This window comes from Drosophila gunungcola, unplaced genomic scaffold, assembly GCF_025200985.1.
Source record: "Drosophila gunungcola strain Sukarami unplaced genomic scaffold, Dgunungcola_SK_2 000085F, whole genome shotgun sequence".
Classification (NCBI taxonomy): domain Eukaryota; kingdom Metazoa; phylum Arthropoda; class Insecta; order Diptera; family Drosophilidae; genus Drosophila; species Drosophila gunungcola.
The window spans coordinates 291,182-318,339 of NW_026453247.1; the positions used below are offsets into that span (position 1 = coordinate 291,182).

The 27,158-nt window shown below is 36.7% G+C and overlaps 1 protein-coding gene across 1 annotated transcript in view; it reads right to left on the minus strand.

Annotated features, from left to right (window-relative positions):
- LOC128264920 (dnaJ homolog subfamily C member 16) overlaps positions 1 to 27,158 on the minus strand; it is a 208,288-nt gene that overhangs the window by 152,418 nt on the left and 28,712 nt on the right. Inside the window, exon 2 of the mRNA XM_053000639.1 lies at positions 11,075 to 11,289. Coding sequence (XP_052856599.1) covers positions 11,075 to 11,289 — 215 coding nt within the window. The remainder of the gene's footprint in view (positions 1 to 11,074; positions 11,290 to 27,158) is intronic.

Below are 27,158 nucleotides of genomic sequence, written 5' to 3' on the forward strand. Positions count from 1 at the left end.
TGACCATGTTGCGTATCGCTTCTTCGCGTTGCCGTTTCGTCTAAATCCTTACTTTTGTCTCTGCGTTGGCGTTGCGTCAAGTCTTGCACTCTTCTTTGACCGTATTCCGCCACACTCTTTGGTATTGCCGCTGCGTCAAAACTTGAAGTCCCTCATTTCATTATATTTGCAATGCCCAAATTACCTTTTTATATCATTTAATTTCGTATTTGGAGCCTCCCTTGTGGCTTATGAAGGTTTTATAGCCTTATAGACATTGTTTAAAAACCAAATATATTTAACACAAAATTTAATGAACTTGTTTCGCTGCGACCGTCTGGCATACGACTGTCTCCTTCCATGTTGTCGGCACGACTCTTCTCTCTGCATTTTTAAGAAAAGATTTAAGCATCTCGGTAGCCGCACTTAACAAACGTCACGGTAATACCGGATATTGAACTAAACAACCTTACACGATTCTTGATCCTCACCGGATGGTTCAAGTAGACAAATCTTCAGCGAGTTTAGGGTCATTCTTCTTTATATGGGATTATATGGCATCACAACGGGCCCGTGCGGCCTAGGTGTGGGGTAGAATCAGCTTCCTACCCCAGGCGAACATATCCTTACTTCTCAATGTTTGGAGAAAAAAGCTAAGTTCGAGGTCGTAGTACGACCAGGCATAAGCCCATGCTGATTAGGGAAAACAAAGGCACCTATAATAAAGGATAATATTATAACTATAACTGTCCTCTCAAACTGATTAGCAAAGTTTCCGCATTTAAGCATCCGTAGTATTTTAGTAATTTTCCATTTAGATATAAGCTTACCCTGAGACCCCGAAAAAGAGAAGAGAGTTTAAAGGCACTCTATCAATGTCAGGCTTAGTGGAACTGTCAAAGTGAGCTATGGCTTCAGAAATACCCTCATCAGCTATATCAAAAGACCCAAATTTACAAATTTCTGGAATATTTTTTATAAATTTGCTGGTTACCCCAGCTAGAAGCATGCTAAAAGTTGGCAGAGAAAAAGGAAGCAGGAAAGTTGGCAAATTAGTCCCAGAATAAGCAAAAACTTTATTGTATGCTATTGTTGACGATGATTTTTAATTTTTAATTTATGAAGCGCCAAAACTTTAATCTATTTTCAATAATACAAGGCAACCACTCACGGCAAACCAGCCGTGAATTATATATTGGAACTACATTAACAAGCTGGTAAAAATTGATAAATTCAATATTAAACAACAAAACCAACAGAGTCATCTAAGCTGGAAATGTTGTCCATATGAGCCTGGTAAAGAGAAAAGTCACTTTCAGGGGGAATATACGAGCAAGAAACCTGAAACGCCAACCGGTCTAGAAGAGAGTCCTTTATTAAGAGCACATCTGCGCAGCAGAAAAATGTAAGGCTGACAAACACAATGACACATCCACTCGCACTCCATTCTGCATTGCGTATTGCGTTTTGGTTCTCATTCTAGATATATTTTGAAAGTAAATTTTACGGCAGTTAATTCCAATTCTCAAGTCAGATGAATTTCATTAAACTGTTACCATAGCTTGCTGACGGTAGTCAGGATGTGTTAGAGTAAAATCCGCAGAAGATCTCTGCAGCGCACAGCTCCAAGAGCCATTAAGCACCGTACGCAACGTTTCTGTTCGAACCCTTATAGGTAGGTTAATATCCTTATTCCAAAAGTTATCTTAAATATTCTTTCTACATATGTTATCAATAACCACTCACTCTCTGCACTTACTGAGATTATGGATCTTGGAGTCCTCTTCGACAGTAAATTTTTATTTATTAATCATATAAACAATATTCTGCCGAAGGCATATGCAATGTTCGGATTTGTCAAAAGAAGCATTATACATTTCAGGGACCCATAATCGAGACTGACAGTATTCTCAGCATTTGTACGTTCAAGAGTGGAATATGCTTCCTTAATTTGAAACCCTTCAGGTGTTGTTCATATTAATAAAATCCGGCTGGAGAAAAAATATTTAAAATTCAACGCCCCAGCCAGGAGCATCCGTACCGTCGTCCCATTTTTTGAAAGTGCTGCGAAAAACATTTATGCGCGGAATGAGCCAATCTTAAGAGCTTTAAGACTTTTTAACTCGTTTCCACTGAGTATTCGATTGGGTTGGGGATCCAAGAAGGATGTGCTTAGGCAAATGCATAGGGAATATTTTTTAATATATATATGTAGTTTTAAAGTTAAGTTAGCTGATAAGCCAGATAAGGATTAATCCATTGGCAAATAAATAAATAAATAAATATATAAAAGTTAGAGATGGAAAAAAGGTGGTGGAAGAGAAACTTGTGGAGATAGCCAGTGTCTGTTATGAGGTAAGATTGATATATACCACATTGGCAACTGTGAGGAAGAGAGCGATACTACAATAAAATCACTTATCCATCAATGCGTTGGGCCATGCGCCGAGACAGCGGGATTTTAAGGAGTAAAATATTGTTTCTGTTATTAAACAATTTTATGTAAGGTCCATACAAGGCTATAACACTATTAACAGAAAGTGCATTGTGCCTTAATTTAGATACGAAATTTATCTTATTACCAACCTCACAACGTTTGACGGAATAATCGGACTTGACTTACTTATAGCTAGAAACGTTAATTTTATAATGCTAAAACATGTTTAGCAATAGACTTTTAAAAAACTAAGTTTAAAAACATATAATAATGAATATTTTCTACTAGCATTGAAAAATTGTCCAAATTTTCAATTGACCAACAACTTGTTTCTAGTAAAGAATTAGATATGAAAACCGCAATCTTAGGGCTTAGGAATTTCTACTGGCCACCAAAAACAATTCATTGGGACATATATAGGTCCAAGACATTGTATAGGTGCATATATTAGGTCCAAGACAATCAAATCAATTTTAAATAACCAATTTCATGTGAAAATTGCTAAAGCACCACCACTTCACTGTAAGAAGAGAAAGCAGACTTGGGGACCAAAGTCTTAACAGAAGGGAGAAAGGATCATAAATACAATCCTATCAATATAATGAGAGTCGCACAATACTTCTTTTCGCCATACCAATTTTGAAACAAGATGAGACTACTTTGAAAAACATCTCTTAATAAACCGTGTGATTGCGCGGTAGCCAATAAAGCTTTCGTTCGTTCGCTCTTTGCCCCGTCTCTCGCCACCTTAGCATATGATATGTTTTAAGAGAAATTGTTGGAATATTAAAGCTGCTGCTAGAAGCTTGCTTTCATTATTTCAGGCATCAAACTGGTCTTTTGTGTTGAAAATATCAAAGTGCGATTTCGTAAAATTGGTATTGCAATGAAACAAAACCGCATGTTGGCCGCCCTAAGCTAACGTACTGCAAGTCCCGTCATAGCCGGAGATCACCGATTCATCAAGAGAAAACTCCATCGACAAGTAAAATTATTTTATAAGAAAATGCCGCACGAATGGTAATTTAATGAAGATAGAAACAACCCCATGCTTAACTAAATTAAATAAGGACGCCTACGGTTTTGAAGAGAGCAGAACTTAAAACAGTTTTGCTTAGATTTTCAAGAGGGCAAGTTGAGGCGTAAATAATCCAGTCGCGTTCGTTACATACTAATTGGCGGCGTATATGGGGCTGGAAACATCTGTATCCTAAAGGATTTTTATACCCTTACAGAGGGTATTATAATTTCAGTCAGAAGCTTGCAACGCAGTGAACGAGACAATTCCGACCCTATAAAGTATATATATTCTTGATCAGCATCAATAGGAAAGTCGATCTAGCCATGTTCGTCTGTCCGTCCATTTTTACGCAAACTAGTCTCTCAGTTTAAAAGTTATCTGCATGAAACTTTCCCAAAAGTTGTCTTTCTATTGCAGGTAGTACATAAGACGGAACAAGCCGGATCGGAGGTATATAGCATATAGCTATCATAGGAACAATCGGAAAAATAAATGAATAAAAATTATAAGTTTGCTGTTTTTAATTTTTTTTTCTTCGACATGTATTCAGAATAACGGTTTAAATTTCATCAAATTCGGACGACTATGTTATAGCTTATTTCAAAAAAAAAATTTTTAATGTAACGTTTCTATTTTGTAATAATAACGCATTTAATTTTATTAAAATCGGAAAACTATATCATATAGCCATAGGAACTATCGAATAATTGAGCTGTAAATTTTCATAGCTTCAATGTTTTTAAAAATATACGCAAGTAAATCATAATTTTAATGTTTTCAATAATATTTAATTTTTGAAGTTGCTTGCCGAAATTTGCTTCCTATCTTTTTTAATAAAAATCTGACAGTCGAATCTCCGGATAACTCCACGAAAAACTTCCCTTTCCCAGTGTTATATGCCCACCAAACTATAACTATATATATTGAAACAAGTCAATTTGTACGGTTGAAATCGAAACTGTTGGATGGGATTAAATAGTCAAATGTTTTTATTATAATTGAGAGTAGATTCTGTGTACACAAGTTTAAAATTAAACTCATCAAGCTTAATAAATTGCCTTAATCATCTTATACATAACTGTCATCTTGCAATTAGCAATGATAAGTGCGCAATTGTTAATACCGTAACTGGCAAAATTCCGTTTATAGAAACCACATGCCGACACTGATTCAATAGAGAATGCACTTCTCAGTGAATGCAGACCAATGAAACTTGTGCTAACTGTCGGTCAGCCTGTAGCTTAGCTGTTCTCAAAATATTAACCGCGATCAATAGTTTGACCATAGCACCCGAGTTGCCTTCGCTGGCTTCGATTTCCGTTAACGCTACTGACGACACTGGCTCGATTCTCCAAATTACACCTAACACAGGGAGTAACCTGCGCGAAAATCCTGGATCATTCAACGCTAGTTCACTGACACCCTCACGCGTCGAAAAAAGAAATTCTTAGCGCGTAACACAGCGCCCCCATGTCTCTGTAGTTTCGCGTTTACAGTGGGCTTACACCGATAGTGTGTTTAATAACACTGCAGCAGTATCCGATCAACGAGCTCACAGTCATATAAGTGAAAACCTAGATCTTTTCCGAGTAATGTCAATGGCCAAACAGATTGGGGTTGCCTTTATGAACTTAAATTTCCCTTCCTTAGTCCGTTTACTAGAGAGGAGGAAGATCTGGATTACCTGAGAATTCAACATCTGGAGGTAGTTGACCCGATAAAATTTGAAGTCTGATTGCAACAGATCTCGAGGCGATATTACTATTGAAGATTTAAATTGTAGGGATAATTGTTTAACTTCTCGTTGTCTGGGCTTCTTAAATTCGCTTATTTGTTGTTCTGATAAGCAGCTTTGACATTCAGTTGGCGGTCTCATCGTAATCCTGCTGATAGAAATTGGGTAATACTTTACACAAGACTCAGCGAGAGATTCCGACTTCAGCGTTTGGATGAAGATATCAAAGATATAATCAGCGACAAAAGGAGAAACCAAACGAGAACTACTACGTATTTTTGGACCCGATATTGGCGATCGCCGATACCCTGGGCGTTCGATTGTCTGATTTCGATTTCGTTTCTGAGACAAACTTTTGCATGTACCAATCGTGTACGTGACCAAGAAGTTCTTGTCAAGACCCCGAACCCTTAGCCTTTTGTTCAAGAAGTTATTTAGGGAGAGGCTGCACACGTGAACTTCGAAGAGAACCCAAAGTTGAAGTAAATGCCCTTCGCTCTACTAAATGCTGGAATTGCGACGACTCTGGTTGCCGCAACATGATTGTTTAAAACTTCGACGTATATTTTGATACGGCTGTGTAAAAGCTGTTCGGATTGTAAATCGACGGGGAAAAACTACAACTGGGATGTTCGAAACGGTCCGACACCGGATGCTCGTCATTATATCTCGAATCGGATACTGGAAGTATTACCATCACACACGTATTTGAATCGACATAAGATGCCCAGTACCAATGGTATTAATTGTCAAAGTCAACAAGGAGCGCTTCTGTCTAGACTCGCGTAAGGTGACTGAAGTAACAAAAAAGGACGCGTCTCATGCCGAGCTTACAAGGGCAGTAGGTTGCAAATAGTCACATTGCATCTCTAAAATCAATCTCAAAGATGCATTTGGCAGATCTGCTTTAATGCCTCTTTCAAATCAAAGAAAGCGTTAACTATACTAAATAGGCCTCAATATAACTTCTCCAGCAGATACTCTGCAAGTCAATGAAATAAGGTACGAGCCGTGTCAGAGCTCGCGAGATCCCGAACAATGCAATAAATACGTCTGTTCCTTGGAATAATTCGATAACAGTGACTTCTGCCGTTTCTGACCGGTTGAAAGGAAAAATTTTTGAATGGAATGAAACTGCCCTAGAATCTTTTGAGGAGATTAAAACAAAACTGTGTTTAGCACCCTTTTTGCAACACCCTAACTACAATCTGCCTTTCATAGTCATATCATCTTGCCACGGTATTGCGCAGTTCTGACTAAGGCAAATAGAGATGGAAACGAGCCGCCAATAGCCAACATGTTAAAAGAGCTAAACCATGCGCAGCCCAACTAATCAGTGACCGAGTTAGAATGTTTGGCAGTGGTTTAAGCGATAAAGAAATTTCGAATAGTCACACATCATGTTAGTCCTAAGTGGTTAATGAATCAGAGCTACAGGGCTTCAAATTGTATACATAACACCGTAAAGAATTGCAAACTAGAGAGGCAGATGCTCTTTTGAAGCTCACGAAAAAGAAGTCACTATCTCGGCTCTAACTGATATCCTTCCTTGATTCGAGTGGCACTCTCCAACCTTCTTAGGAAAGGAATATGTGAAGCATGGGGATTATCAAGTCATAGAGACATGGAAGCAAAGTGGAAGTTTTTTAATCCTGTTCGACTTCGAGATACCGTTATAGAATCCCCCACTGTCAACAAAACATTATAACATATTCAAAGGCATTTATTCTGATCAGTGCAGGATGTTGTAGGCCTCAAAAATCCGACTTGACTCTTAAAACCAGCAATGGGTTCCCTAGTTGTTACGCATAGACCTTTTCAATAACTCTATGTTGACCCTTTCCCTTCTCTGTAAAGAAATTTACATAAAGGTTGATTTTACAATATCTTAGAGATGGCATTTTTAATTGTGTTAGGGTGCCGAAGACTTTAATGAGTGACAATGGCACTCTATTTAAAAGCCACGAGTTCTCTTCCACTATCTTCTCTTCTTTGTATGGAATCTCACGTGCAAGTCAACCAATCTATCAATGCGAAACAATATTCAATCAGATCAACGGGAGTGAGATCGGTACGTCAGCAGTATAAACTATTCCCTGCGGAATAGTATTCACCAATCGACAGGCCAGTAACGAATGATCTAATAATTTCAATGTCAAAAGTCTTCCAAAGAAGATGTTTGCGAACTTGGCGCTTTTATTTGAAGTCACTAGTCACAATGAAGCTTTCGTCCGTTCGCTCTTGCGCATTCGCATCGTCCCTCGCCATTTTAGCATAAGTTAGGTTCTAAGAGAAATTATTGGAATATTAAATTTAGTGATCATTTGAACTTAATCGTAACCACTCCTTTTTCTCGTCGCATTTTCGCACAAGTTTTACACAAGTTATCGCAAAAAATTATCTCGAATCCTACTGCAGTCACAAGTTTCGCGTTTGTTAATACAAAATAGTATTAAATTTTCATGGTGACCCCGACGTGATCGCAGTAGAGTTCGCGATATGTTTACCAATTTTGTTCGGTGAATAAACTAGAACAATAACCAACAAACACACAAAAGCAATTTATTCGTGTCGGTTCGGATAAAAAATTAAATTCCGAAATAAATTTATTCGCTGGAAATTTTCTGCCGTTCCTTTGGTTGTTGCTGCAACTTTCATTGTTTAATTTGCTGCTGCCGCTGGAACATGGATGTAAAAAATAAGTTGCAATTATCAACTCGGCCAACCATGTAAAGAGTGCTAAAAGTTGAAAGTTAATCTGTGGCTTTTTGTTGTCTTTTGGCCCATCTTTCAACTTTTTGAATTCGTGTAAAAATCGGTAGATAGTGAGCATTCTAGCCAAGAAATAAAAATTTGCATTTACTAACAATCAAAATTCTGCAATAAACATAATATATTTCGGATTAGATGTGAATCGCTTTGGCCCATAAACACGCAAATAAAATACTCGTCGTCGACCCAATTAGTGCAAACTTAATTCCTCCAATTTTCGTCGTAGTGAGCACCAATTTAGGGTATAAATTTAGGGTATAAAACGACTTTCACCGACGTTTGTCTGAACTTTTTCCCGCGCTTTTTATAATTTTTGCGCGTCTTTCGCCATTAGGCTTATATATTCGTTGCCCTTAGTTATCGGTCAGTGTATCATTCTCCGTTAGCATTTGCCTAGGAAGAGACGCTAGCCGCGTACACACACACACGCACACCGACACCGCTGCCGCTATTTCGAGTTATCTTTGGTCGTTTTCGTTCTCGCTGCAGCAGTGCAATTTTCGGTCTGCTTAAACGTTTGTTCGATTTTTCGGTATGCTTGATTTACGCTACCCTATTTAAATATTTTTGCTGTATTCTCTCGGCACTTAGCTCTCCTACACTGTGTGCGATAGGTATATTACTCGTTGATTTTTTTTATTAGATTATTTCACAAATAAATAATATTAATAAAAAATAAATATTTAACACCTCTTCGATACCAACAAAATAAATACAAATAAACGCAATCTCAACCAAGGATATCGAAGAGCTTAAAAACCAACGAGATGTTTGCATGAAAAGTATTAACCGAACGTATCGCCATTTAAAAGAAGCTTAATTATCTGTGAATCCGGTTTAGCTTGAGCGTCGATTAAAGATTCTAAATACGCACATTGAAAATGCTTCACTTTTGCAAAACCAAATAGAAGTGAAAGATACCAAAGATGTATACCGAGAAGAGTTGGAAGAGAGGGCTGTAATGACAAAGTCATTGCTGATTTCGTTTTTAAATAAGTGCAAACAAAATAATATCGAGAAATCCGCTCCGCCAGCAAATCGCTCGCCTCAATGCCGTCAGCGTTGCTCTCCCAACATTTAGCGGAAAACACTCCGAATTTAAAAATTTTATAAGCCTTTTCGATACTTTCGTTGACAAAGATGAAACTTTCCACGATATTGAAAAACTCAATCATTTAATTTCGTGTTTAGCTGGAGACGCTTTAGGAACAGTTAGGGCCTTTCAAGTCTCTGCGGAAAATTATCCCAAAGCCCTTGCTAGCCTGAAGCGGGTGTACGATAATGATTGTCTTATTTTTTTTGACAACATATCGACACTTTTTAATTTGCAAAAAATTTTCCAGCCTTCAGCCACAGCCTTGAGAACCCTCATCGACACGGTCACAGCCTCCTTGCTGTCTTTTGGGGATGATAAACGCATTACTTATGCTAGTTTAATACATTTGTTAATGAGCAAGGTCGATGCAGGAACTAAAAGGAAATGGGAAAGAACAGTTAGATTATCCTTCGCTTCCACTTTGAAACGAATGTGATGCGGCCCTCAACAGGCTATACCAAGCCCAAAACCATTCAGCAGACCCAATCTTTCCCTAAGAAGAATGGAAGTAGGAGTTTTTCGTTTGTCGCTGCCAGGAACGACTCCGATCAATGCGTGTATTGCAACTCAGCTGAACATCAGATTGGAAACTGCGCTTCCTTCGCAGCATATGCGAATAGCACTTAACTTACGCTAACAGCCCAAAAATACATTTACCGACGGAATGTTGAGACAATAACCATACAACATATAGACTGCTCATTTCATACAACGAATTTGGACACAACAATTTAATAGCGGCAGGCCCACCGGGATCTCAGCAGCAGGCACCGGCACTTCGTGTGCATTCGGGTTTTTTGCTTTCTCATTCTTATTATCATTTTTATGCTCTCGCACTCATTGCACGAGTTCAGTCGTTCAGTCGCAAAGAGGCGCATTTTGAAGAAAGCTGCCCTGCGCTTGAATTGGTCTTTGTATGTATGCGTGATCATGCATTCTCATACACTGGTGCATGTGTGCGTTTATTTCATTTCGACGCATCAAGAATATTTTGTCTTTTGCTACTTTTCAAATTTGGTACCCTCTAAATATGGGCGTATTTACTATTGGGCTATGATAAAAATATTAATATATGTTATAATATATTTTATAATATTTCAGTATACATTTTATTTTTGTTTACAAATTGAAATCAGTGGTATGTATTCGAATTAATAGAAATCAGTCCACCGAGATAGAAACAGGGCATATCGCAGTCGTGTCAATTAAAACACCGACTGCTCTTCAGTGGTTGAGAAAACTTCAAGCTAAATCAGCTTTTGTCGTTGTTTTGCGAGCGGATGGTGTTTGCATACCCTACCGACAATTGCTTTTGAGGGGAGCGGGCTTTTAGGACACTTGTTTAAATGTTATGTTTAGTGATCTCTGGTTGATTTTTTTTTTAATGATCTGCAGTGTAATTTTAATTGTCTTAAACAATTTTAATTGTCTTTAAACAATTCGTTATTTCAATTCTGGAAATAAACCGCAACGGTCATACCCAACGCAAATTAGATAATTAAATAAATTCCGAAATTTCTTGATTTAAGCTTTTCTTAAGAAGTCAGAATCACACCGCGCACCTTAGACAATAAAATTAATTCGGAAATCTCTAAATTTATACGTTATAGTCATTAATATTTGATTAAATGAAAATCGGGCGACTATGTTATATAGCTGCCATAGGAAGTTGATTTTAAAAATAACATTTTTTTCAAAGAATTTCGCTTCTTGAATTAATTTTTAGATTGTTTTTATGACAGATTAGATTGTTTCTATGGCAGACATATGATATAATCGTTCCAATTGACCTTTTTCGACTTATATACTACCTGTAATTTAAAAAAAAATTGACAAAATGTATTTATTTACAAGCTGTAAGCTTTAAGTTACAAACTAAAGCTACAGCGAGGAATATCAGCTATTAACAATATTAATTTAAGATATACTGATAAATTTTTGGAATAATGTGCATTGGGACCAACGAGTTTTTCGTTTCAGTTTCCGTAATTTTTTTCATAAGCTCATTTCTTGATTATTTTTAAAAATACTTACTTTCTAACATGGCCTGTGATGATAGTCTAGGTAAAACCAAGAATTGATTGGTAGAAACCACATCTATTAGTGTGCGAATAGGGATGTCCGGCATACAAATACTTGCTGTGTAGCTTCTTGAGTCTTCATTAAATAAAAGAATAGTGTCCAAGCTCGTGTTCACTTTCAAGCGAGCAATTATGTTACTTGATCGCGTACTATTCATATTAACAAATCTAAAATAAAAATAGTTAAATTAATTTGTTTTAATAATAAAATTAAATTAAGTTGAGTTTCCTTAACATGAAATACCCGTTTTGCAACCCCCATCGCGCGATCAGAATAAAAAATTAGGTTGTTTTAAGTAGGCGTTTTATTTATAAGCAGAAAAAACTATTGCATGCTACAATCGTTCGATTTGTTAAAATAAATATTTTAAATTATTTAGGAAAAAAAAAACGGAAGCTAACTAAGGCATACCGAAGTTTTGATACCCATGCAGTCTAGTCTAACCATTTTATAAGAAAAAAAAAAGATACACGCATAGAAAACAAATAAATTCGTCAAATTCTACACGATTATTCCTATGCTATGCATATAGACGTCCGATTGGATAAATTATTAAATTAAAATACGATTTGAAAAGTTCCAAGATTTTATTTTATAGTGACGATGCGCACCAAGAGCGTGTTCATAGGAGACTACTATATATAACCGCACCATATCAATCAAACGGTATCGCTAAAAGAATAAAGATTACTTCCGATGACTTTAAGAAAATTAATTGGTTCAGGAGCAAGGGCGGTGACTGAAAACTATTTTTTTTAAGTGGAGTTCTTGAACACGTGTTCACTTTTTTTTAACAGTTTATTTTTGTTAAAAATACGAGTCGAATCGCATCCAATTTGTTTGGATCCGATGCTCCGTACAAAAGTAATACAAAAAATACTTTTTTTTTTGTGTATCCTAAAATAAAAGTTTTTCGGTTGTTTTAGAATTCTGGAATAATTTTTCATGGGTTGGGCAGGTTGTTACAAAAAAAGTTTGTTCTAAGTGATTTATGTCATTAAAAAGGCATTGTCAAGTGCTAATCACGGTGCCTTAACATAATAAGTCTAAATAAAATACCTTTTTTATTATACTTTGTTTTAAATTATTAAAAATTGTTAAAACCGATTTTTTTTAAACTTTTCTCAGCTTAAATCAGTTAACGTTGCCCTGGCAAGAATTTCCTCCTAAAAGTGCGCACCATTTATTGGTGAGGAAAATGGTATAAAAAATGGTTTCTGGTTAGGGAAAGAAAAATGTTCACTAAATATTTTAAAAATAATAGTTATTTTTAAAAAATTAAAACTATTCCTTATTTAGCAAATTAATATGAAATCAGATTCTTTGCAATAAATGCTTACATCTTAGCAAATATCTAAAAAACAACGAAGATATGAAAAATTAAATATTCTAGTGGGAGCATCTCTGGGAAAGTTTAGCCATATCCGTCTGTTTGTCCACTCGTTTCAACGCAAACTAACCTATCGGTTTTAATACTATTAGTAGTAGTCAAAACGAGCTGGATTGCACAACTATATGATACAGCTCCCATGAGAACAATCGGGATAATATATGAAAATTATAACTTCGCTGTCTTTCAATTCATTTCAATAAACTTCGATACAAACTGATGGTTTATTGTTTTAGAATAACAGTTCTAATTTTATTCGGCGATATCATTTGATGTAAAACATCAAATTATAAAAAACAAAATATTGTGGTTTTAAAAATATTTAATTTTTGGAATAGCTGCAAAGGTATATAAACTTCGGCTTTCTAAAGTTTGATTTCTTTCTAACGTAATTTGTTAAAATAAAATGAGTACTAAAGTATAGCTAAAAGTTATTTTTTTGTAATCATGGTAATAATATTGGGGTACTTTGACTATTAAATTTCAATCAAAAACTTCTGATATAAAAAAACATCTCTTAGCGAGATAAAAAGTCGCGCGTTATTCACACTTTAATACTGTTCTGACAAATTCTACATATCCGGACTTTTGTAAAACGGCAAAGGTAATTCCGATTCCCAAATCAAATAATGAGTACAGACCCATCACCGTTTTACCTTACTTATCAAAGGTATTTTAATATCTCAAATAAATAAACTTATGTCCGACAATGCAATCAGTCTAGTTTTACGAAAAACAAAAGCTGTACCTTGGCTACTTTAAAAATTGCAAACGACCTTATGGAACAAATAGACGAAAACAATGTTACACTCTTTAAAGTAAAGCATTCGATACAGTAAACCAATGTCCCCTGTGCAAAACTACGTAATATGCCTAGGTGTTCTAAAACTTCTGTCAAAATTGTGTCTATGTGCCTATGAAATCGTCGTCAATCTGTTGAACTGTCGAGCGTTTCGTCTTCATTTGAAAATGTAAATCGTGGTGTACCTTAAGGTTCTGTGCTTGGTCTCTTATTGTTTACATAATATATTAATGACCTTCTCAATGCGTTATCTGAATGTAGTGTACACTTGTATGCTGAGGATGTCAAAATGTTTGTATGTCGTCCCCTTCAACAGAATAAATGAGTGTATAGATATTTGTGTAAATGATCCACAACAGACTTGTGATCAACCCATTAAAATCAAAATGTCTTGCCATAAATAAAAAAAAATATAGTTTTTAATCATTCGCAACCACTGAGCATAAAAAACGCGACACTTGAATACGTTTAAACAGCTGTAAGCTTAGGTTTCACAAAAAAAAAAGTTCAACAGAACTCTTATTTGGAGTGATCATATTACAGAATAAGGACATTATCCGTAACTAAAAATTGCCTGCCCACCCATATATGTTTATCGTACTAATAGCTAAAACCTGCAATGTTTCAGCGCTATTTTATGGAATAGAAGTTTTTTCAAACTGTGACATGATCAGTAAAAACAAAGTTGAAGTATTATTTAATTTAATTTATTTAATTTAACCTACCACATAGAAATTACGTATCCGAATTTTTACAGAAAATATTCGATGTCTAACTAAATGAATGGATTAAAATGCGAATCTTAATTTTTCTGCAAAAAATTATTTTGCAAAAAGAACTGTCGTATCTTTTCGAAAAACTGCAGTTCACAGCCTCTAGCAGAGCAAACAATCTAACTTGCATTACACCTAGATCCCTGACATCCGAAAGACAATTTTAAATTAATGCTATTCGATCATGGAATCAGCTCCCCAACCAACCTAAAAATATTAACAGTGCCACGCAATTCCAGATAAAATTATTCACAAACCTTAAAAATACTATTACGTACCTATAAGCACTAACCATACAACATATAGACTGGTCATTTCATACAAGGCATTTGGACACAAAAAAACGGATCGTGGGAGGTCCCCCGTGCTCACAGTAGCAGGTCCCTGCACTTCGTGTGCGTTCGGGTTTTTTGCTCTCTCATTCTTATTCTCACTTTTATGCTCGCGCACTCATTGCACGAGTTCAGTCGTTCAGTCGCAGAGAGGCGCTTTTTGAAGAAGGCTGCCCTGCGCTTGAATTCGTCTTTGTATGTATGCGTGATCATGCATTCTCATAGACGGGAGCCAGATAAATAAAATTATATAATTATTACTGTAACGAGTACGTGGCTAGGGTGTTGTTACATGACGATAAGGACGCACGCGCGAAGGTCCAGCTGCTCCTTGTCGGCTATTTGGGGTGGTGGTCTTGTCCTTCATCACGAGCCAGTAAATTCTACAATTTTATCGAATTTTGCGTGCAGCGACAAGTGGTATGGGATAGGAAAAATCATATGAATCCACACAATCACGAAGAGGGATAGCTATTTTACTCGCGGAATTCCTAGTGTTCCTCGGGTGTTCTTAAGGAACCACATCTGCCCTCCCTGCCTTGGCCATTCTTTACCGAAAACCTCCCAAAACATTATTAAAGGGCCCCTTCTACTAAATCGGGTTTTACAGGGGACTCATCCTAGTCGAAGGCAAACAAAAATAGAATTTAGCAAATCATTATAAAATATACTTAAAATCTAATAAAATTTCGTAATACTAGAGAACATTTTAAAGAGATATTAAATAAGAACATAAATACATGCAATACAATTAGATTATTAAATGAATATTCGAAGAAGATGGCAATACGAATTTAAAATCAAAAAAATATTATTTGAGAGCGAGAGTACGGAAATGGCAGAAAATTGCAGTGATGAGCTCACGGGGAAATCAAATTGAGTGGTTTGTTTTACTTATTTCGAAATTCATCTCACTCAAAAATTCGAGAGGCAAGAGAGATGGTAAATCCGCTCGTGCGTTTATTTCATTTCGGCGCATCAAGAATATTTTGTCTTTTGCCACTTTTCAAACTTGGTACCCTAAGAATATGGGCGTATTTACTATTGGGTTATGATAAAAAGATGAATATTATATGTTATAATATATTTATTTAATATTTCAGCATACATTTTATTTTTGTTTACAAATTCAAATCAGTGGTAGCAGTAAAATGTTTTACATTTATGTATGTATTCGAATTTATAGAAATCAGTCCACTGAGATGGGAACAGGGCATATCGCAGTCGTGTCACTTGAAACACCGACTGCTCTTCAGTGGTTGAGAAAACTTCAAACTAAATCAGCTCTTGTCGATGTTTTGCGAGCGGTTGGTGCCTGCATACACACAATTCGTTATAATCCAATATATTGGTACAATTAAAATCTAAATTTATTATCATTAAAAAAATGCGGATTTTTATATTTGTTCCATGTACCTTTACAAAAATAAAAAAAGTATTTATTTTTTATTACTTGTTTAAATCGATAGCCGTGAGAGAGAAATGGACGCACTTTTGTGTAGCTCCGCTCTAAACACCTTTTTTAAACCTTAAAAAAATTAAAAACTGCTTACGGCAGCTGCATAAATAAGAGTATAACACATTAAAGTTCTTGTTGCCCGGAATAAATCGGTTTTAAGCAGCAGTTTCGAGTGCAACAACAAACCAATAAAGAAACAGTGCATAGCAAAACAGAGCACAGAGACAAAACACTCAACACATGAAAACACTCAACCCTCTCGTCACCAACACAATAATGTCTTCAGCAGCAAAGCGACTTAAGATGGAAACTCACTCCGATTTGTAGGGAGCCCGTGACTCTGATGCTCAACTGCTTCATACGATCGACCTCCGATTTTCCGAGCTAAAGGAAAGTCTTGCAGGGGAGATCCGTGATGGCGAGGCCCGTATAACCGGCACTCTGGAAGAAAATTTAAGTTAATAGCAGCTGACTGCAACAAACTTTCACTGAGAGTCACTCAATTGGAGAGCGAGGTGAGAGAGATGGGGATGCTGAGGCAGCGGGTCCAGGAGCTGGAGGCGAAACTGTCCAAAAACTGCCAGGATCAGCGCGTTGACGAGTTGGAGGCAAAGTGGGTAGCCTCCTGCAACGCACAGGCGGCGTCTGAAGTCGCCTGTGACTTGCGTTGGCATGGGGTCCCACAATTCCAGGGGGAAAATGTGAAAGCACTGTGCTTCTTTCTCAAACTGACCCCGCCGCCTAAAGTACGTACGATTTTTCGAATGCGACCGCGAAAATCGACCCGTACAGTAGTGGATGCAATTATAAATTTAAAATGGAACACGTGCACGATAAGGCGACACTGCTGCGTGCGATTGAAGCATACCGAAAAGAAAAAAATAAGCAACTGAGCTTAAAGCTCATCGGCCACGACTCGCCAGCGTTTATATATATAAACGAACAGCTGACCAAAACAAAATATGAAATTTTCAAGCGGGTGATGCATCTCAAGAGGCTGAAGCGCCTAACAGCTGTTTTCTCTCGCCGTGGAGATATCTTCGTAAAGGAGAGAGAGGGAAAGGAGGCCATTTGCGTGCAAAGCCTGGGCGAACTGGCTCAAATGGAGACTTGCACCCCCGATGAATTAGCTGCGCTGGAAGCTGCTAGTTCTGGGACATTAAATGATAATTCATTTCGCACCTAAGAGGCGCTTATATTTATATTTCATTGTTGTGAAATTATCAGTAGTTTTATTATATTTATTTAGGATTAGTATCAGTCGCATTAATTTTAATTTTATTTTGTGATCCAAATCGATCAAATAGCCATGCGATGTTAAGGGTTCTCGGAAATAAGAGAGCTGGTATTAATGTGTGTCATATAAATGCTCAAAGCCTCACACGAAAAATTGAAGAATTTAGATACCTCTTTATCAATTCGAGCGTAGATGTTATATGTGTTTCTGAAACTTGGTTTGTTCCTAATTTATGTGATGTTTTAGTTGAATGTGATGGCTATAATTTGCATCGCTCTGATCGTGATAGTCATGGGGGTTAGGTTGCAATATATGTTAGTAAAAAGTTATGTTCCACGTTTATATGTAAACACTCAACCAGTAGAGCAATTGAATACTTATTTATAGAAATTAGATGCCAATAGCGATATTTTTTTTAAGGGAATCCCACCTTGCAAAGGACATGAAATCGCTGGGGATGAAGTTGGTTAACTTTGTGTCCCCTACGCATTTTACCAAAACCCGCAACACGCTTTTAGACTTATTTTTTGTGTCTAATACAGACAAAGTAGCTACATATGACCAACTTATTGTCCCATCGTTTTCAAAACACGACCTCATATACTTGACTTACGCACTTGACATACAATACCTTGACCATCCAATAGTTTTTAGGGACTTTAGAAATATCAACTATGACCTTTTGGACTCCACCTTTAATTTGTGCAATTGGAATGACATATATTCCCTCTCCGAAGAAGACGAACAAGTTAACCTTTTGCAAAACAATATTGGTTATTTATATAACTGTCTTGTACCTGTTGGTAGCAAAGTTATTCGTGTTTCTGAAAAACCATGGTTCCAAAGAAACATCAAAGACGCAATATTGCAGCGTGACGGGGCGTACAATAAGTGGAGAAGGTACAGGACACCTCAAGCTTACGCAGTGTTCAAGTCATTGAGAAAAAAAGTGACCAAACTTACTGACACCGCAAAGACAAATTTCTATTCCCATAAATACAACAACGCATCTTCCACTGCTCAGACATGGAAAATAATTAAAAGCCTGGGAATATGCAAAGATAAACCAAGACTTGAACAAGACATGAATGTAAATGAACTTAATAAAAAGTTCTTAAGCTGCACAGTAGCTGAAATCACTGATAATAACTATCTGAACCCACGATTTGTACCTGAAACTGTCTGTGATATTAGATTTAGGTTTTTGTGTGTTAATCAGTGTGATGTCCTTCAAAGTGACGCCACTGGGTCTGACAACATAAACCCTAAATTCTTAAAAATTCTGCTGCCAAAAATCCTGCCATACATAACCTATACCTTTAATACTGTACTGACAAAATCTACTTATCCGGACTGTTGGAAAGCGGCAAAAATTATTCCGTTTCCTAAATCAAATATTTAGTACAGACCCATCTCCATTTTACCATACCTATCAAAGGTATTTGAGAATCTCATGGCTGATCAAATTAATAAATTTATGTCCGACAATGCAATGCTTACTTATAATCAGTCTGGTTTTAGGAAAAACAGAAGCTGTACCTCAGCTATTATAAAAATTGCAGACGACATAAGGGAACAAATAGACGAAAACAATGTTACACTCTTAGTTTTACTGGACTATAGTAAGGCCTTCGATACAGTAAACCATAATGTCCTTTGTGCAAAACTACGTAATATGTTTATGTTTTCTAAAACTTCTGTCAAACTTGTGTCTTCGTACCTACAAAATCGTCGTCAATCTGTTGTACTGTCTAGCGTTTCGTCTTCATATGAAAATGTTAATCGTGGTGTACCCCAAGGGTCTGTGCTTGGTCCCTTATTGTTTACCTTATATGTTAATGACCTTCCCAATGCGTTATCTGTACACTTGTATGCTGATGATGTCCAAATGTATGTGAGTCGTCCTTTAAACAGAATAAATGAATGTATAGATGTTTGTAACAGAGAACTTGAACGTGTAAATGAGTGGGCCGGCAACAATGGACTTGGGATCAACCCATCAAAATCAAAATGTCTTGTCATAAGTAAAAGAATGATAATTTTTAACAATTTGCAGCCACTGAGTATGAATAGCACGCCACTTGAGTACGTTGATACAGCTGTAAACTTAGGTTTTACATTCAACAGAACTCTTACCTGGAATGATCATATTACAAAGTCTGTAGGGAAAACATATGGCATAATAAGGGCATTATCCGTAACTAAAAATTGCCTGCCCACCCATATATGTTTACTAATAGCTAAAACCTGCATTGTCCCAGCGCTATTTTATGGAGTAGAAGATTTTTTCAAACTGTAACACTACCAGTAAGAACAAAATTAAAGTTCTATTTAATTGCATAGCCAGGTATATATTCAACCAACCACATAGAGATCACGTATCCGAATTTTCGCTGAAAATATTCGATATCTCGCTAAATGAATGGATAAAGATGCGAAACTTAATTTTTCTGCAAAAAATTATTCTCCAAAAAGAACCTTCGTATCTTTTCGAAAAACTTCAACTTACATCCTCTAGAAGAGCAAATAATCTTACTTGCATAAGACCTAGATCATTGACATCCGAAAGACAATTTTTAATTAATGCTATTCGATCATGGAATCAGCTCCCAAACTATCTTAAAGATTTTAGCAGTGCCACTCAATTCAAGATAAAATTATTCACACACCTTAAAAACACTATTACCTAAATTAAAGTAAAAATAGAAGGCGACTTAAGTTAGTTTTTATGAAAATTAGTTTTAAGTTTAATGTAACAATTCAATATTTGCAAACTCTTAGTGACTAGCGCATTAATTTATAAGTTCCAAACTTGTAGCGTTAGGATGAAATTTTATAATAAATACAATACAATACAAAGACAATTAAAATTACACTGCGAATCATTAAAAAATAAATCAACCAAAGATCACTAAACATAACATTTAAAACAAGTATCCTAAAAGCCCGCTCCCCTTAAAAGCAATCGTCGGTAGGGTATGCAGGCACCAACCGCTCGCAAAACATCGACAAGAGCTGATTTAGTTTGAAGTTTTCTCAACCAGTGAAGAGCAGTCGGTGTTTCAAGTGACACGACTGCGATATGCCCTGTTCCCATCTCAGTGGACTGATTTCTATAAATTCGAATACATACATATATGTAAAACATTTTACTGCTACCACTTATTTGAATTTGTAAACAAATAAATATATTAGAACATATAATATTCATATTTTTATCATAACCCAATAGTAAATACGCCCATATTCTTAGGGTACCAAGTTTGAAAAGTGGCAAAAGACAAAATATTCTTGATGCGCCGAAATGAAATAAACGCACACATGCACCCGTGTATGAGAATGCATGATCACGCATACATACAAAGACGAATTCAAGCGCAGGGCAGCCTTCTTCAAAAAGCGCAGAGAGGCAGACTGAACGGCTGGACTCGTGCAAAGAGTGCGCGAGCATAAAAATGAGAATAAGAATGAGAGAGCAAAAAACCCGAACGCACACGAAGTGCAGGGACCTGCTGCTGTGAGCACGGGGGACCTCCCGCGATCCGTTTTTTGTGTCCAAATGCCTTGTATGAAATGACCAGTCTATATGTTGTATGGTTAGTGCTATAAGTAAAACAAGAAAAGAAGAAGTGGGTAGCCTCCTGCAACGCACAGGCGGCGTCTGAAGTCGCCTGTGACTTGCGTTGGCATGGGGTCCCACAATTCCAGGGGGAAAATGTGAAAGCACTGTGCTTCTTTCTCAAACTGACCCCGCCGCCTAAAGTACGTACGATTTTTCGAATGCGACCGCGAAAATCGACCCGTACAGTAGTGGATCCAATTATAAATTTTAAAATGGAACACGTGCACGATAAGGCGACACTGCTGCGTGCGATTGAAGCATACCGAAAAGAAAAAAATAAGCAACTGAGCTTAAAGCTCATCGGCCACGACTCGCCAGCGTTTATATATATAAACGAACAGCTGACCAAAACAAAATATGAAATTTTCAAGCGGGTGATGCATCTCAAGAGGCTGAAGCGCCTAACAGCTGTTTTCTCTCGCCGTGGAGATATCTTCGTAAAGGAGAGAGAGGGAAAGGAGGCCATTTGCGTGCAAAGCCTGGGCGAACTGGCTTAAATGGAGACTTGCACCCCCGATGAATTAGCTGCGCTGGAAGCTGCTAGTTCTGGGACATTAAATGATAATTCATTTCGCACCTAAGAGGCGCTTATATTTATATTTCATTGTTGTGAAATTATCAGTAGTTTTATTATATTTATTTAGGATTAGTATCAGTCGCATTAATTTTAATTTTATTTTGTGATCCAAATCGATCAAATAGCCATGCGATGTTAAGGGTTCTCGGAAATAAGAGAGCTGGTATTAATGTGTGTCATATAAATGCTCAAAGCCTCACACGAAAAATTGAAGAATTTAGATACCTCTTTATCCATTCGAGCGTAGATGTTATATGTGTTTCTGAAACTTGGTTTGTTCCTAATTTATGTGATGTTTTAGTTGAATGTGATGGCTATAATTTGCATCGCTCTGATCGTGATAGTCATGGGGTTAGGTTGCAATATATGTTAGTAAAAAGTTATGTTCCACGTTTATATGTAAACACTCAACCAGTAGAGCAATTGAATACTTATTAATAGAAATTAGAGGCCAATAGCGATATTTTTTTTAAGGGAATCCCACCTTGCAGAGGACAAGAAATCGCTGGGGATGAAGTTGGTTAACTTTGTGTCCCCTACGCATTTTACCAAAACCCGCAACACGCTTTTAGACTTATTTTTTGTGTCTAATACAGACAAAGTAGCTACATATGACCAACTTATTGTCCCATCGTTTTCAAAACACGACCTCATATACTTGACTTACGCACTTGACATACAATACCTTGACCATCCAATAGTTTTTAGGGACTTTAGAAATATCAACTATGACCTTTTGGACTCCACCTTTAATTTGTGCAATTGGAATGACATATATTCCCTTTCCGAAGAAGACGAACAAGTTAACCTTTTGCAAAACAATATTGGTTATTTATATAACTGTCTTGTACCTGTTGGTAGCAAAGTTATTCGTGTTTCTGAAAAACCATGGTTCCAAAGAAACATCAAAGACGCAATATTGCAGCGTGACGGGGCGTACAATAAGTGGAGAAGGTACAGGACACCTCAAGCTTACGCAGTGTTCAAGTCATTGAGAAAAAAAGTGACCAAACTTACTGACACCGCAAAGACAAATTTCTATTCCCATAAATACAACAACGCATCTTCCACTGCTCAGACATGGAAAATAATTAAAAGCCTGGGAATATGCAAAGATAAACCAAGACTTGAACAAGACATGAATGTAAATGAACTTAATAAAAAGTTCTTAAGCTGCACAGTAGCTGAAATCACTGATAATAACTATCTGAACCCACGATTTGTACCTGAAACTGTCTGTGATATTAGATTTAGGTTTTTGTGTGTTAATCAGTGTGATGTCCTTCAAAGTATACTAAAAATTAAGAGTGACGCCACTGGGTCTGACAACATAAACCCTAAATTCTTAAAAATTCTGCTGCCAAAAATCCTGCCATACATAACCTATACCTTTAATACTGTACTGACAAAATCTACTTATCCGGACTGTTGGAAAGCGGCAAAAATTATTCCGTTTCCTAAATCAAATATTTAGTACAGACCCATCTCCATTTTACCATACCTATCAAAGGTATTTGAGAATCTCATGGCTGATCAAATTAATAAATTTATGTCCGACAATGCAATGCTTACTTATAATCAGTCTGGTTTTAGGAAAAACAGAAGCTGTACCTCAGCTATTATAAAAATTGCAGACGACATAAGGGAACAAATAGACGAAAACAATGTTACACTCTTAGTTTTACTGGACTATAGTAAGGCCTTCGATACAGTAAACCATAATGTCCTTTGTGCAAAACTACGTAATATGTTTATGTTTTCTAAAACTTCTGTCAAACTTGTGTCTTCGTACCTACAAAATCGTCGTCAATCTGTTGTACTGTCTAGCGTTTCGTCTTCATATGAAAATGTTAATCGTGGTGTACCCCAAGGGTCTGTGCTTGGTCCCTTATTGTTTACCTTATATGTTAATGACCTTCCCAATGCGTTATCTGTACACTTGTATGCTGATGATGTCCAAATGTATGTGAGTCGTCCTTTAAACAGAATAAATGAATGTATAGATGTTTGTAACAGAGAACTTGAACGTGTAAATGAGTGGGCCGGCAACAATGGACTTGGGATCAACCCATCAAAATCAAAATGTCTTGTCATAAGTAAAAGAATGATAATTTTTAACAATTTGCAGCCACTGAGTATGAATAGCACGCCACTTGAGTACGTTGATACAGCTGTAAACTTAGGTTTTACATTCAACAGAACTCTTACCTGGAATGATCATATTACAAAGTCTGTAGGGAAAACATATGGCATAATAAGGGCATTATCCGTAACTAAAAATTGCCTGCCCACCCATATATGTTTACTAATAGCTAAAACCTGCATTGTCCCAGCGCTATTTTATGGAGTAGAAGTTTTTTTAAACTGTAACACTACCAGTAAGAACAAAATTAAAGTTCTATTTAATTGCATAGCCAGGTATATATTCAACCAACCACATAGAGATCACGTATCCGAATTTTCGCTGAAAATATTCGATATCTCGCTAAATGAATGGATAAAGATGCGAAACTTAATTTTTCTGCAAAAAATTATTCTCCAAAAAGAACCTTCGTATCTTTTCGAAAAACTTCAATTTACATCCTCTAGAAGAGCAAATAATCTTACTTGCATAAGACCTAGATCATTGACATCCGAAAGACAATTTTTAATTAATGCTATTCGATCATGGAATCAGCTCCCAAACTATCTTAAAGATTTTAGCAGTGCCACTCAATTCAAGATAAAATTATTCACACACCTTAAAAACACTATTACGTAAATTAAAGTAAAAATAGAAGGCGACTTAAGTTAGTTTTTATGAAAATTAGTTTTAAGTTTAATGTAACAATTCAATATTTGCAAACTCTTAGTGACTAGCGCATTAATTTATAAGTTCCAAACTTGTAGCGTTAGGATGAAATTTTATAATAAATACAATACAATACAAAGACAATTAAAATTACACTGCGAATCATTAAAAAATAAATCAACCAAAGATCACTAAACATAACATTTAAAACAAGTATCCTAAAAGCCCGCTCCCCTTAAAAGCAATCGTCGGTAGGGTATGCAGGCACCAACCGCTCGCAAAACATCGACAAGAGCTGATTTAGTTTGAAGTTTTCTCAACCAGTGAAGAGCAGTCGGTGTTTCAAGTGACACGACTGCGATATGCCCTGTTCCCATCTCAGTGGACTGATTTCTATAAATTCGAATACATACATATATGTAAAACATTTTACTGCTACCACTTATTTGAATTTGTAAACAAATAAATATATTAGAACATATAATATTCATATTTTTATCATAACCCAATAGTAAATACGCCCATATTCTTAGGGTACCAAGTTTGAAAAGTGGCAAAAGACAAAATATTCTTGATGCGCCGAAATGAAATAAACGCACACATGCACCCGTGTATGAGAATGCATGATCACGCATACATACAAAGACGAATTCAAGCGCAGGCCAGCCTTCTTCAAAAAGCGCAGAGAGGCAGACTGAACGGCTGGACTCGTGCAAAGAGTGCGCGAGCATAAAAATGAGAATAAGAATGAGAGAGCAAAACGCACACGAAGTGCAGGGACCTGCTGCTGTGAGCACGGGGGACCTCCCGCGATCCGTTTTTTGTGTCCAAATGCCTTGTATGAAATGACCAGTCTATATGTTGTATGGTTCGTGCTATAAGTAAAACAAGAAAAGAAGAAGTGGGTAGCCTCCTGCAACGCACAGGCGGCGTCTGAAGTCGCCTGTGACTTGCGTTGGCATGGGGTCCCACAATTCCAGGGGGAAAATGTGAAAGCACTGTGCTTCTTTCTCAAACTGACCCCGCCGCCTAAAGTACGTACGATTTTTCGAATGCGACCGCGAAAATCGACCCGTACAGTAGTGGATCCAATTATAAATTTTAAAATGGAACACGTGCACGATAAGGCGACACTGCTGCGTGCGATTGAAGCATACCGAAAAGAAAAAAATAACGCAACTGAGCTTAAAGCTCATCGGCCACGACTCGCCAGCGTTTATATATATAAACGAACAGCTGACCAAAACAAAATATGAAATTTTCAAGCGGGTGATGCATCTCAAGAGGCTGAAGCGCCTAACAGCTGTTTTCTCTCGCCGTGGAGATATCTTCGTAAAGGAGAGAGAGGGAAAGGAGGCCATTTGCGTGCAAAGCCTGGCGAACTGGCTCAAATGGAGACTTGCACCCCCGATGAATTAGCTGCGCTGGAAGCTGCTAGTTCTGGGACATTAAATGATAATTCATTTCGCACCTAAGAGGCGCTTATATTTATATTTCATTGTTGTGAAATTATCAGTAGTTTTATTATATTTATTTAGGATTAGTATCAGTCGCATTAATTTTAATTTTATTTTGTGATCCAAATCGATCAAATAGCCATGCGATGTTAAGGGTTCTCGGAAATAAGAGAGCTGGTATTAATGTGTGTCATATAAATGCTCAAAGCCTCACACGAAAAATTGAAGAATTTAGATACCTCTTTATCAATTCGAGCGTAGATGTTATATGTGTTTCTGAAACTTGGTTTGTTCCTAATTTATGTGATGTTTTAGTTGAATGTGATGGCTATAATTTGCATCGCTCTGATCGTGATAGTCATGGGGGTTAGGTTGCAATATATGTTAGTAAAAAGTTATGTTCCACGTTTATATGTAAACACTCAACCAGTAGAGCAATTGAATACTTATTAATAGAAATTAGAGGCCAATAGCGATATTTTTTTTAAGGGAATCCCACCTTGCAGAGGACATGAAATCGCTGGGGATGAAGTTGGTTAACTTTGTGTCCCCTACGCATTTTACCAAAACCCGCAACACGCTTTTAGACTTATTTTTTGTGTCTAATACAGACAAAGTAGCTACATATAACCAACTTATTGTCCCATCGTTTTCAAAACACGACCTCATATACTTGACTTACGCACTTGACATACAATACCTTGACCATCCAATAGTTTTTAGGGACTTTAGAAATATCAACTATGACCTTTTGGACTCCACCTTTAATTTGTGCAATTGGAATGACATATATTCCCTTTCCGAAGAAGACGAACAAGTTAACCTTTTGCAAAACAATATTGGTTATTTATATAACTGTCTTGTACCTGTTGGTAGCAAAGTTATTCGTGTTTCTGAAAAACCATGGTTCCAAAGAAACATCAAAGACGCAATATTGCAGCGTGACGGGGCGTACAATAAGTGGAGAAGGTACAGGACACCTCAAGCTTACGCAGTGTTCAAGTCATTGAGAAAAAAAGTGACCAAACTTACTGACACCGCAAAGACAAATTTCTATTCCCATAAATACAACAACGCATCTTCCACTGCTCAGACATGGAAAATAATTAAAAGCCTGGGAATATGCAAAGATAAACCAAGACTTGAACAAGACATGAATGTAAATGAACTTAATAAAAAGTTCTTAAGCTGCACAGTAGCTGAAATCACTGATAATAACTATCTGAACCCACGATTTGTACCTGAAACTGTCTGTGATATTAGATTTAGGTTTTTGTGTGTTAATCAGTGTGATGTCCTTCAAAGTGACGCCACTGGGTCTGACAACATAAACCCTAAATTCTTAAAAATTCTGCTGCCAAAAATCCTGCCATACATAACCTATACCTTTAATACTGTACTGACAAAATCTACTTATCCGGACTGTTGGAAAGCGGCAAAAATTATTCCGTTTCCTAAATCAAATATTTAGTACAGACCCATCTCCATTTTACCATACCTATCAAAGGTATTTGAGAATCTCATGGCTGATCAAATTAATAAATTTATGTCCGACAATGCAATGCTTACTTATAATCAGTCTGGTTTTAGGAAAAA